The 14,204-nt window shown below is 44.0% G+C and overlaps 1 protein-coding gene across 1 annotated transcript in view; it reads left to right on the top strand.

The window, feature by feature from the left end:
* CIB2 (calcium and integrin binding family member 2) overlaps positions 1-14,204 on the top strand; it is a 49,775-nt gene that overhangs the window by 32,899 nt on the left and 2,672 nt on the right. The window contains exons 4-5 of the mRNA XM_005434108.3: positions 8,308-8,455; positions 8,543-8,738. Of these exons, the coding sequence (XP_005434165.1) occupies positions 8,308-8,455; positions 8,543-8,738 (344 nt within the window). The remainder of the gene's footprint in view (positions 1-8,307; positions 8,456-8,542; positions 8,739-14,204) is intronic.

Here is a 14,204-nt window from a genome sequence, read left to right as displayed (position 1 = left end):
TATTGATTAGCATAAATAAAAGGAGTGAGGGTCTGTGCCCTGTGGGTCGAGCCTGTTGCTGTGTGAACTGGACTGGGTTCCTGCTGGCGGTGATTGCTCCTGCCAGGAGGATAAGCAGTCCTTCGATGGTTAACCCAATCTCCAGGGAGTATGGGCTGCTGTCATTCCTCGGTGTCATTCCTGGAAAAGGAAAACAAGACAAGCTTTGGTGGGGTTTTTCTGTGGTGATCCCTTAGTGCCTCAACTTGTTTAACTGCTTGGACTAAAGACAAAAGTCCCTTTTTCCACTCAGAGTATCTTTGTTCTGACTTTTACGATGCAGTTCAGCTGAACAGCAAAGGTCTCCTGGGTCTGTCAGGGCCAGTTTGGCATAGGTTATGGTAAGTTCAGCAAAACCCTGTTCTGCTATAATGGGGTCTGTGATCCTTTATAAAAGCCTGGCGACCTTTGGCTGTTTGTCCATAGCTTGCCAGGCATACCAGTTATCATGAGCCCGTTCTTCTGAGAATTCTGGACTTATTTCATGCTTCCGTAAGTAATCAGTGATATTACTTGCCACCCTGCCAACTGTGCCAATTTGTCGTGGATCCTGATCTAGGATCCTGCTGACTGTGCCAGTTTGTGACGGATGAGTGATTTAGATCACTTAAAGAATCACAGTCAAAGGAATTAGCGAAAGTGGTTTTAATGTGACGTTGTAAAAGTGCAACTTAACGGAGCTTGATGGCAGGGTTCACCCTGTTACTTACTACATGGAGGAAGCACACAAAGGAGATTTGAGTTAGAGTCGAGCTAGAACGATCTATGCAGAGACCGGGAACACAAACAGTGAGGAAGACCCTCCCGTTGAGTCACGAGGTTTGGAACGGCCTGCTTTCTTTCTGAGCTCCTAGGGAGGGTCTGGCTGTGGCTGTATCAGCCTTCATCCCAGGTTTGGTCAACGGTTTATGTCTAAAGGTTTATATATGCAAAGTTTGTAATAATATTAAGTAAAGTTTCAGCAGTATTAATTCAGCATGCTCTCGTTTGCTTTCTGAGGATCCGTTGTGAATAAGAAGTCTCTCTGCCTTGGGTAAGGAATGCGTCTCGGGTGAGGAATCTCCAATGGTGAGCAGTGTCCCAGTGCCAGGGGAGGGTCACCTGCACGTAGTCCAGTTGCAGTTTGGGGACAACTCAAGCTGGGCTAGTCCAAAGACCTGTCACTGGTAGAAGGTGTCTCTGCCTTGAGGAGCAACCGTGAGAGGTGTCCTGGCTGCAGGGGAGGTGGCCGCCATGCAGGGGTTGCTGGCAGAAGGCGCTCAGGCTGCTCTGTCTGTGGGTGGAGCAGTTTGCGGCTGGTCAGATGGCGTGATGGGAAGGTGTGTGTGGGACTCCCTGCACCCGTCTCTTTGTGCCTCGATACATGAGTTTTGGAAAAGCTGCTGGCTGTTGGTGTGTTGATGGCACAATGGGTGCCCCGGGCTCGTATGCGCCGATGGCCGCCATGTCCCCCTGCGGCCTGGGGGCTCCCCGGGGCACTCCTGGGCCCACTGCCCCTCGGGCCTGCGCCCCCTCTGCAGCCTGTACCAAAGCACTGCTAGTCTGGCCGAGGGGCCGGGTGCCTCCGCCACGGACGCGCACTCACTTTAATTGGTAATGAATTATTCACTGACTCGGGGTTCTTAAAAGTTGAAAGTCAGGACAAGAAGTAAATAAATAAAGACGGGGTAGATACTTTCAGTTGATTAGGTCTACCGTTACAGCAAAGTAACAGAGTTGCTTTGCTCCATCTGTTCCACTGCAGTCTCTGCTCTCTTAATTTTGACAAACTTGGTTACACGGGCAGCAGCCTTGGAAATTCAGAGCATGTGGGTGCCCATGAGTGCAGCAATTAATACTGTGAAATTGTGGCAGTGGTATGAGCTGTTTGGTATGAAGCCACATAGAAAGCAAAAGTGATTTCTTTTCAAAACAAAACTGATTTTGCTCCCGTTATCCCTGTCCTTTTCAGAGAGCTGGATGTGGGGATGTCGCCCGGTGGCAGAGCTGGTGTATGGTCTGTAGAGGCGGCAGGCGGCCACCCTCTCTGTGACACACACGTCCCTGGCTATCAGGGCTCTCAGAGCAGCGTGTGGCCGGTCTCTGGTCATGGTGGTGCAGAGCGGCCCCCTGGCAGGAGCTGGTCGCCAAAGGCCTTCCTGGAGGGGAACCCATTTCATTCCACTCCCTTTGGAGCTGGCGGCTTTCTTCTTCTGGCTGGTGCGGTGACTGGGTTGACGCTCGCAGGCCTGGTCACCAGCCGCGGCAGCGAGTGGGGCAGCTCATGGCTCCACGCGCCACCGGGACAGGACGGCCGCAGGCCCGGGAGTTGCTCCAGGGCGCGGGAGGGCACGTGGGGCACTGGGGCTCTGTCGTATGTTCGGAACCGATGCCTGCACCCCATTTTTCGTAAGTTTATACAGGAATGCATGTTGACTCGCTTCAAAATAGAATGAAAACACATCCTGCAGTGGTAACAGGATGGAATTTTAGAAGCGGCTTCAGTGAGTCTCCAGAGTTCTCCGTGCAGCAGGCAGTGGCGCCGAGCGGGCAGGCTGATGCTGCTCCCACCCCCCCTGCTCTGGCCACGCTTCACCTGCGGCTCGTCCCAGCTTCCTTGTCTCTGCATCCTGGTGTTCCTCCTTAGGACTGGGTGGATATGTTACCCCTTTCAGACCTCTCTTCTTGCTGCTCTGGAGCCCCTTTTTAATTGTGTGTCTCAACCACGTGCCCTGCAAGTGCAGTAGGCGAGGGCCATTTTCCCTCCGTGACCTCCAGTGCTGTACCTGCTTATGGGCTTTACCCATATCATCTGCAGTTTCCTGCTATCATTAGTGAACCAGTTTTTGTAAAATACCGTATGTTCCCATGATACACTGTCATGTTCTGTAATACTTAAGCAATTCCATATGCAACTGGAATCATCTGTTATTTGGCTGTTGTGACCGTAGTGCAGCCTTCAGTAGAGAGCTAAGCTTACTGCTGGACTGTCTTAACGTTTCTGCATTCTGACAGAATGATGTGATTATTTTTTTTTTTTTTAAGCTGTATCTTCACCTGGGTTTGTGCAGGGTTTTCTTAATCAGTACCCTGTAGGCACTGCAGAGAATTTTAATGATGTGAATATAATATCTACACATGAAAAAAAAATCGATTTTAAGAAGAAAAGCAAAAAATAAACCTAAAGCCAACAAAGAAATGTGCTTTTCTCTGCTCCAGGGACACTTCATGCTTCCCTTCCAAAGCACCAGTCTCTCCTGTGGAGGTGTGGTAATGAACAGTTTAGCCATTTTTATATTAAAGTTTGGCTGGTAAGAGTTAATTTCTGATTTTTTAGGAATAATTCCTGAAAATCTGAGAAAGATTTGCTTCTGATCAGTTCTGAACAAGTCCTGATTAAAGCATTGAAAGGAATTCTGGCTTTCAGTAGTCTGCAAAGCAGGCTGCTTTGTGCGTGTAAATATCCTCCCTATTGTCAGTGGGGACTTGGGTTCAAGTACAACAGAGAAACTGCTCATCGTGTTTCTGTGGATATAAAACTGAGAAGCATTTTGTAATGACTGTCCAGCATCTCTGGCTTAGTTATCTTGGCCTATCTTACACCTTTACTTGCAACCTCCTATTTCCACAATGCAGTCTGCTTGTGAAAATAGGGTGCAGTGCATTAAATCCATTCATCTCCAGAATGGAGAGGGCAGAAGGTCAGTGCGGGGCTTTCCTAGAGCCTGTGAGGGGAACTACAGGGCAGGGGAAAAGAACAAGTGGCTTGGTAAGATTTAGCCGCGTTCTTAGGAATAAACTTTAGAATAGTTTCTTAGAAAACTAATGGTTATGGTTTATTCTGTGGTGTTCTAGGTCTGTATGTCGGAATAGATGCTATGTGACACTCAAAAACTCTACAGAAACACAATCATCTGAGTAGAAGAAGTGATCGTTAAAAAGATGGATGGCACATTTAGGAGGATTCTCTCAAACCGCTACATCAATCTGCAAAACAGCAGAGTTTTAGTTGTAACAATTCTTCATGGTTTCTATCTCCCCTCTCCTTTTTGTTGTGACAGGGCAGTAAAAGCTTTTTAACAAGACAAGTGCAAGTTTCTAGTTTTAAAAAGATACATTTTTTAAACAATTAGTGCTTAAGGGAAAACAACCTAGGAAGGAACAGTATAATTTCCCCCTTTACTCCCTTCCCCCATGGCTTTTCCTTTAAATATGATGGAACCCTAATCTGTGCTCTTTGGAGTAGAGGTAATGAAATTACAGAAAGGATGTGAAAAGTATCTCTGAAGGTAAGCTAATACTTTCCATTGTGTAAGCCACAGATATACTGCCTGAAGACACATAATATGAGAAAGTTAAAGGAAAGAAATCAATATGAGGAAAGATTTTATTTTTCATTTAGGTTTTAGAGATCCATTTGGCAAAGAGTTATTTAAGAAGTATGCTTAGGTCCATTTAATTCATTGTTAATTCATTTGTGTTTTCAAGATCTCTGACATGCCAAATAGACAGCTCATCTTATGCAACTGCAATATGTTTATTCAGTCCAGGAGATCACGCCTAGCATTTCTCATGCAGAAAGTCCTGGGTTTGATATTCACTGCTGATAGGGATATTTGCATCTGTGTATTCCCTGTTCGTTACCCAATGCTGCCTCCAAGATGTCAGTTTACAACTGTTACCATGACACATGGTTCTGATGAGGTTTTTTCTAAAGAAAGCAATATAGTATTTTAGAAATAGAAAAGGTATTTTTTTCTAACATCTTTTCTCATCCATTCTGATGATTAGCATTCTCTAATATTAAACATTCAACAAAGACACTAATTTTTAATGTGCCTTTAGGAAGAGAGCGGGCCTTTTGCATGTGTTTCAGCCCCAGTGAAACTTACTTTGGCTTATCAGTAAACTGACAATTTGAAACAATAGAATCGTTCCCCTCGTCTGTCTGTCTGTATATTCACAGCACAAACAGGTCTATCAAGCACTCAAGTCAGATACTTCGGCTTCAGCAGTACTCTCAGATGCACACCTGCTATACCTCCTCTACACATCATGTACATGATGTGAGCGATCGTTACGGATCCTTTTACAATTACTTTCTCTCAGCCATCTGGCTAATTCTGAGGTGTTGTTTTTCATTCTGAGACTCTTTGAGAGATGTGACCCTGCTGTTTTTTTGAGGCTGTTGTCTTTTTATTTTCAGGAATCCCTCTTTTCTACACTATTTAATCTCTTTTTTAATTTTTTCCTTGGGCTGTTTTTTTCTTCATGTGAGCAGTGATCTCAGCCTGAAGTATTCAGCTCAGAGCACAGTGAGCTCGTTAATCTCCTTCCCTTTGACATCTGTAGGCATGCTCCTTACTGTGGAATTACTTCAGTCATTGAATCCTGCAGGACAATTTGAATTTAGTATTGACTGCTTTAATGGGCTGTCATTTGAGCTGACGGCCCTGTGGTCCCTACTTCACCTATCCATTAAAACAGCCTGATTCCTGGCTGTCATCTGAGGCAGAAAGGCTGGAGAAATCTTGGCATTCAGCGGTGAATTTTGAATCTTGATTGTCTCATGGAATTACGCTTCCAATGCCTGCTTCTCAGACCTCAGCCATCCTCAGAAGATCGACACGCACGCTTACATGGTTTGTCAGTAGATGGGTATTTGCCTTCTGCCAGGCTCCAGCTATTTTCTACCACAGAAGTAGTCCTAGAATGCAAACAGCAAGACGCAGAGACATCTCATTAGATAGCTGATGTATCCTGAATGCTTTGGTATCATTAAGTAGAAACCTTCTGCCAGGATCAGGTATGCTCTTGGAGGATGTGAATGGCCAGTATAGCCTCTGTGAAAAAGTACCTCAAAGTTCCAGCTGGGATGTTCACAGAGACTTGTTCTTAGATTTGCTGGGTGACGTGACTTGACAAATAGGTGTAGGTGCGGTACAGGCCTGGTCAGTCCGTGCCCTGTACCCCACAAATGGCTGGCCACTTCTCTGTACTTGCGTCCTGGAACTGGACGCGGCAAAGGGTCATCCTGTGGCGTGAGTCCACGCCATGACCGGTCACCTGGAGAAGGAAGGCAGGCTGCTCCCCAGAACTGCATGTTCTTCGAAATGTCCACATGCACAGTCACACCTCCCATTTCTCTTAGAGAACTTAAGCTTGCGTATGTTATGCTTGTCTTTTAACAAGAATCCTTGAAAGTTTTTAATTATTTGCGACTATAAAAAAATGTATCTTAAATGTTATCTCTGTGTGGGTGACAAATTTCATTACGCTTCCAAGTTCTCCGTGTGATTTCAGTTGAACATCTTTATCTTCAGCTTTTGTTGTAAGCTACTGCACACTATTTAGCAGTTGTTGAGTTTCACTTCAGAGGCAGCTGCATAAGCAGCCCAATACTTTTGTAAGGTACTTCATGCTCCTTTAAGATGATTACTTTATTTACTACATTACATTTATTTACTACATTAATACAAAATGTCAATCTATTCATGTAACTCTGCTTTGTCCATGCTGCTTGTACTTTTTTAGTCTCCACAGGTGTGCAGAAAATGTGTTCTGTAGGTGCATCTGTTCCATGTGTGGGTTATCAAGAAAGAATTCAAGTAAACTGAAAAATAAGATTTTTTTCTGGTCATTTACCTCTAAAATACAGCTGTTTTATGAAAAGTAATGTGAAATGATTGGATGGTTTATGAATACCCGTTAGCTAATTGAACTTACAGAAAAAAAGAAATTAAATGGATATATGATTGAAGTCTGAGCTTTCACAACGCTGCTTCTTTTAAAGTTAAATAAAATTATGCATGCATATTAAAAATCATGAACTATACGCTACCATGAAAGTTGTTTACATTTATAGGAGATCATAGCATCATAGAATGGTTTGGGTGGGAAGGGACCTTAAAGATCTAGTCCCAACTCCCCCCATGGGCAGGGACACCAGCACCCCCAAGTCTTTTCTCCTCAGGCTGCTCTCATCCATTGTCTGCCCTGTGTTTGTGCTTGGGGTTGTCCCGACCCACATGCAGGACCTGGCACTTGGCCTTGTTGAACTTTATGGGATGCGCGTTGACCCACCTCTCAAGCCTGTCCAGGCCCCTCTGGGTGTCATCCCTTGCCTCCAGCGTGTCAGCCGAACCACACAGCTTGGTGGGGTCGGCAAATTTGCTGAGGGTGCGCTCGATCCCACTGTCCATGTTGCTGATCAACACGTTAATTGGTGTCTTGGCTTTGATAAGATCTGTAGAACAGCTTCCATGAGATGCTGCTCACAGCCCAAATGATGTCTGTGTGTTTTATTTGTATTCAACTGAACTGAATTGATTTTCCCAGTTTTATAGACACAGCTACAAATTAATCTTAGGGGTTTGTATAGTTGATGGAAAGATGTTGTCTTGTTACTCTGAAGATGTTTGTTTTGGACTTCAGTGTCGTAAAGCAGCTTTACTTATGCTTGCTTGTGCGTTTATGGTTTTAGACTGTTGTGTTACTCAGAGTAGCCTTGACAGCAGCTGCATTGGAAGGGTGCTAGAAAAGGGTCTTGGGACCATCTCCTCTGGAGATGAAATTTCAGTTAAAACTCTGGCATTTGTAGTCAGTTCAACCCGAGGCTGGGCATGGACGTGTATTGGAGTGAAAATGGAAGACTTTTCTACAAGTTTCTACTGGGATGTGACTCTGCAGCCCTATTGAACAGACATGGTTCAATTGATAGTTCCACATCAATCAGGTGTGAAATGCAGATACTTTTTGAAGTGGTTTCATTCTTCCTCCAGCCTTCAGTCAGGTGCCAGCAGAAGGCATAAAGGTCCCGTTTGTTTTGCTGGCTTGCCACCATGGGGTTCCTGTTTCCTTCCCCTCCTGCCACCCCCTGCTGGTGTGCGTTAGCTTCTTGATGTGGGAGCTGTGGCCCTCCGACCCCTTGCCAGGAACCCGTTACGGGCAAGTGCTCTTCACGCTCTCAGTGCCTTTACCCTCTTCACACTCTCAGTACCTTTGCTCTGACATTATGAAGCGCGTATTCCACACCGGAGAAACGCGATGAGCACCAGTGCAGAGAGCATGGCTCAGAGCGGAGCTGAGACGCTCGGGGCGAGAAGTGGGGCTGTGCAGCAGCACAGTCTGCTGATGCCTGTAAATGTGACTTTTTAGGTGCATTTTTGGAAGGAAAAAAAAAAGTTGTCTTCAGAGAGCTAACCATGGAATTAAATGCTCATTAACAGGGAGTTGGCAGGTGTTTTGATCTTCCAAATACTAAAATTAAGATGTATCTGTTTTTCACAGGAGAATCCCTTCAAGGAAAGGATTGTGGAGTCTTTCTCAGAAGATGGAGAGGGGAGCCTCAGCTTCAACGATTTTGTGGATATGTTCTCTGTGCTCAGTGAAATGGCTCCCAGAGAGCTGAAAGCAATCTATGCCTTTAAGATCTACGGTACTGCGCTTTTGTGTGCCTTTTTGTTTGAAGTAAAGGAATATGAGAGTTGTTGGTGATCTTTTCTTTGGTTCTTTTATTGTTTAGATTTTAACACAGATAACTTCATTTGTAAATCAGACTTGGAAAAAACCCTCAATAAGCTGACCCGAGAAGAGCTAACAGCAGAAGAAATCACTCTGGTGTGTGAGAAGGTGATAGAAGAAGCTGACATGGATGGTGACGGGAAACTAGGATTTGCAGATTTTGAAAACATGATTTCCAAAGCACCGGACTTTCTCAGGTATTGTTTTAAGAAAAAGATAGTCTCTTGCATATTTTTCAGTTTGTTGTTTTTTTGTTGTTGTTGTTGTTGGTTTTTTTTGTTAGGATATCACTGTGTAGCGTAATACATGTTACATAATTACGCTACATAATAAAATGTTAGACTTTGATACTTCACCAGGGAGCTGACTGGAGGATGACTTCTTACCCTAGCTCTGTGCACTTTTCTAGAGCATATTCTAGTTCTCTCCTAACCTGAAGACTCAGAGCTCAATGCTTTTAATTATCTCCTTTTTCCCCCTGTTTGTTTGTGTTCTTTCTTCAGGAAACTACTTTGTTCTATTATAAGCTCAAATTCATATTGTTCTTAAGCTTATAGCAAGGATCCATGGTGTCTGAATAGGTATGTGTGTAAAAATCATGTATAAATTACAAATATATGTGGAAATACATTGGTCTTTTGTGTTGGGAAGGTAAGAGCCAGAGGTTATTACAGTGGTACAGTTCATGCTGGTGGCAGAAAATCAATTAGAATCATTAATTACAACAGTCTTTCTTTGATCCGGTGTTTATCTGGGTGGGGTTTTTTTATAACTGATATTTTTAAATTTTGTTGCTGAGTTTCTAATAATCTGTAGATAAAACCCAGCTATCTAAGACAGTTTTTCTGGCATGTTTCATATTTAAAGAGACCTTTTGAAAAGGACAATGACTTTTTATTTTTACACATAAATAAAACATTCTACATAGACTTATATTTAAGGCTGTTACTTTAGTAATACAAGGATAGGTCTTCTTTAAGAAATGACAGTGGATCAGCCAGCAAAATATAATACTGCCAGACTGGGAGGAGTTCAAATTTCAATCTTAAATCCACTGGCAGAGTAGGCTGAAGCTAAAACCTGGGTCCAATTCCTCCTGGAATTTCAGTGGTCTGAGTTAACTGTGTCTAATAGCAAATGCTTGATAACCTGAAAAAGTTTTTTTATAATCTTTGTTCATCCATATTTTTGTTAAGTTGGTAGTGTTGCTGCTTGTCTGGTGATAATTGATTACGTAAATTCTAACATCTGGGAAGACAGATAATTCAACTATTGTCTGGATGGTACAGTACGATTGTAAGTCGTTTTGGGAATGTTGGAATTAGTAAATTCTAGTTTCTGCAGACTTATGTCTCCTGGTTAGTTGGCTGATATCTGGGAAGGAGTTTAGTTTCAATTTTTTGCTGCAGTTAAGGCACAAAGACTGGTTCATCAGTGTAGATTTTCTGATGTCTGGAAATGTGCAGAATTATTTTGCGTCTATCTATGAAGTGAAACACTTAGACTCGTTTTTACACAGCTGCCTGTTTGCGGGAATTGGCAGAAACGTAATCATCTCTCAGTCAGGTGGTTTTGGATTCTGCCAAAGGATTCAGAAGTTACTGGAGGGGATTAGCAAAGCTCAGACTGATTGAATAAACTGTATTTTCATAGGAAATAAGGCTAAACATTAGGATAGAATTAAGATAGATCAAAATTTGAACTGATAATCTTAATGCTAATGGAGCTTAAAGAGTTTTAAGTGTCTGCAGAACGCAGAACAGTTTGTTTCTTTCATAAATGAAATTTCTGAGGAAAGGCATTAACAAAATGATCCTGCAGTAATGCATGAGGACGTGATTCCTGTTGACCCTGAGAAACATCAGCATCTTGAGAGGATGTGCTACAGGTTTATGTGAATGTCTTTTATACATTAGAAACGTATCAGGCATTCCTTGATTAATCACGTGTATCAATGGAAACTTTTAGAACAAGATACGTATCATCATTCTAATGAGGCTTAGCTGAGTAGGTATTCTGATATTTTGTTTACATATATTTCCAGCTAAGAAAATGTTTTCTTTCTACTGTTACCTGTATAGAAGCTGCTGGGGTCAGGTAGAGTTGCCTGGAATCGATCAAAAGGCTGAACTGTACCTACAGGTCTGATAGAGAGCAGGTTATATGCAAGTGGTCTTCAGGTGGAGAGCAGGTCTGGCAGGTGAGGAGCTGGAGGGAGACATGCAGGCTCAGCAGCAGCCGTGGTGTCGCACCTTCCCCTGCCCTGGCTGGCTTTACTGCCGTGTTGCAGAGGCTCACAAACTGCTGACTGAGAGGTCCAAGCGGAGGATGCTCTGCCACCCACTCATTTCCTGAGAATGTAGCAGAGGGGAGTATTTGCCACTGTAGCCATTGGAATGGCTGTCGTAATTATTTTTCTTTTCCAAGTTGGTCATGTTTTGGGAAGCTGAGGAAAGGAGTGGAAAGACCCGGGTGCTGGATACTCACCAGGGCGAGAAGATGGGCAAAAAGAGGGGTGAGGTGAAAAGTACAGAGCTTGTTCCAGATCAGGTAAAGAGAAAAGAGAGGGAGGGATCACCGACTATACCGATCATCTCAGAGCCCCAGGCTATGAAGTGTTGGAACACTGATCATCCAGTTGCTCAGTTTAAACACACATACTTTGATACGTTTGTGGCATGGTGAACGCATCTTACCGAGATGTCTCCTCGATGGTCAAGATGGCAATGTGTATATTTAAGGCAGATTTTTTCCATCCCTGGCATCAAGGGCAGTGGTAATTTCCCCCTCCTTTCAGGTCCAGAAGATTAGCTGGGGCACAGGATTCGGCTCTGAAGTCCTCAGGTTGAGGAGCTCCTGGTGTGACATCACCTAAAAAAGGGGTTTCTTTCCAGCTGAAACAGTGATTCTGAGCCTCTGGCTGTTAACTCAGCAACATGTTTTTAACCTTCAAAGCTGTATTGCAAAATGAGAGTGTAAGTGGAAGAAGTCTCAGAGCCGAGAAGAGAACTTGCAGTTTCTCTGGGTTAGTTTCTGGTTCAGCCAGGTAACAGCTGCAGGGAAAGCTGACAAGGTCGTGAGAGACTGGGTAACTCGTCCTTATTGCAGTTTACTGTTAGTTTTGCCTGTAAATGTTTTTTATTTTTTTGAGGTCATTCTTTGTCATATTTTTCTGCATGCACCGCATCACAGACTGACATCAATAATACCTGAGCCGCTTACTTTCATCTTTTAAATGCTGTGTAAATGTTACATTCTAAACTGAGGTAGCGATTAGACTTTTGTAACGAGATCCGTTGAATTTTATGGCCACAGTAAGTACACCAAGATCCAGCTGGGGACCACAACTAAGCCAGTGCTCTATGATAGCAGCCAACATATGCTATCGTGTGGCAGAACCTGTGACACAGGACAAGAGTGCAACTCCAGCAGCTGATCCCTCCCCACAAAAAACCCAGTTCTTATTCACCGAGTTCAGTTACTCTGTAGCAGTCTTGAACACATTACAGATTCATTTATTAAAACAGTGATTTCTTTTATCTTTCTGAATTTATCTCCAGCTCAATTCCAGGCCTCTTGTTTTCCTCTCCTCTGTGCCTTCAGCTGTAGTGCTCCTCCACAGCAAGGACCGCAGGCTGTTTGCAGTCCAGCTGGGCACTGTCACTGTGTAGTGTCACACGGACCGTGCAAAGCACAGCGAGTGTCTGAATAGCAGATCATCCACCCTGTGTGCCACCTGAACTATCTTCCTGATATTGTAAAAAGATACTAAAATGTTGCAGCCCTCTCAGAACTAGCCAGCTGCAACAAGGTCTTTTACCATCACATACCAGGTTAACTTCAGTAAGTAGTTAGCATGCCTTGCCCTGGCACAGCCACCCACCTCCCACAAGGTCTTAAAGGTCCATCTACTGTTCATACTGTTTCTTCATACTCTTCATGCCAGTCCCTCTGCTGCCTTCTCCTTGTTTCTCCTCATCCAGGGCGCGCTCTCTCTCCTCCCAGTGCTTCTTCTCAATCTCTCTTGGCTGCTCCTCGTCCATACCCCTTAGAGCTATTTAACTACTTCACAGGAACCAGCCATAGCTGCACCTTAACCACATTGGCCAACCCACAGCCCCTGAAGCCAGCCCACAGCTGTATGTTATCAATGGTAATTAACCCAGCTTCATTCCTCTACAATTCCCCCCTTTTTTTTCTATTTTCTTTTCCTTTTTAACATTTCATACCTTAGGTATTTAACAATCATCACAACCTTTTTACAAATAAACTTCTCGTACAGTCCTCTATAATTCCTCTACGTGAAAACATATTTTCATCTAAATGAAATTGTCTCTTTTGAAATCTCCAGCAGATGCATGGAAGAAATACCCACCCATCAGTGTCCGGAGACAGTCAGAAATTCATTTGGCCTTGCGCGTCTCTGCTTTTTGTGCTCAGTTGAATGCATTCTGGGCTTTAAATTCAGGTCAGCCTAAGTGCCTAGTGATTTACACCTCCAGCTGCTCAGCAGCTGTGAAAATGAGACAGGCGGGTGGCAGAGCAGTGGCCGTTCCAGCAGGGATTGCCAGGAGTAGTTGGAGCTGCCGGGTGGGTGCCGCTGTCGGGCTTTGCCGGGAGGCTGTGGGCCACCAGCGTGTCTGCATGTCTGATCCCTGAACCCCATCCTGGCACCTGCTGTCTCATCCTTGTGAAGGTGTTAACTTGCCAGACTCCAGAGTATTTTTATGTGCAGTGAAGTGTTTCTTACACTCTTCTTTGCCTTTGCCCCCCACCAAAAGCAACTTCTTCACATCACAGGAGTAAGAAGCTTAGGATGCGAGGCAGTCAGGTTGTATCCTTGGCTCTGCCGTTGCCTGAGGAGGTGATCTCTGCTTGCCTGACTTCTAACATTGATGACTTTTTATAGTAGGAACTATCATCACTAAAATGAAGTATGAAATTATGAAAAGGAATACTTCCTTTACCCCGTTTGTGAAGATGCTTGAAGAGCAGACCCCACAGCAATGCGCACTCCGTTCTTGAAGCGCTTTTCTCACGCAGCTCAGTATGTCGGGCTTTTTTAGGCTGTCATACTGTCGGGCATACTTAGCATATGTACAGCAGGCAGTGATTTCGGCACCACGATCCAGGTTTTGACTTGGCATGAGCTGAAGTGTATCCACTGTACGTTGACTGATTTTCCTTATCTCATCACTTGTTTCTCAGACCTTTCCTTCCTGGCCCCGTGCAGGTTTGATCTCTACAGCCAGCCTTCGCGAGCTCCGTGCCGCTGTCAAGCAAATGAAGATGCAGTAAAGTCTGTTGCTTGATTTGCGCTGCTGTGGCTGAGGAATTTTTTTCAGACCAGAAGAAAACACTGCTAATCGTTGAGCAGGGAAGAAGATACATGCATTTTTGGCTGTTATCCCGGAAGCTTGAGTAAGCTGTAAATGATAATGACAGCTGCTGGTTCAGAAAATTTGATCCCAGTGGGTTTATTTCACTCAAAATTGCTGTCATTATGAAGCTGCTTGTAGTTTAATGGAAGTATTAGCAGTCTGAACTGGCACTAGCTAAATGTTCTGTTCTACAAGACTGGTTACGTTTTCCACAGGAAATTGTTTTATAAATCATCCTGGAAGTTTAAGCTTATTTGAATGCCTGAGGGTGAAGCATACTAC

Source organism: Falco cherrug, chromosome 7 (assembly GCF_023634085.1).
Source record: "Falco cherrug isolate bFalChe1 chromosome 7, bFalChe1.pri, whole genome shotgun sequence".
Lineage (NCBI taxonomy): Eukaryota > Metazoa > Chordata > Aves > Falconiformes > Falconidae > Falco > Falco cherrug.
Note: the sequence above shows the minus strand (reverse complement) of the source record. Positions and strands in the feature narration are given on the sequence as shown.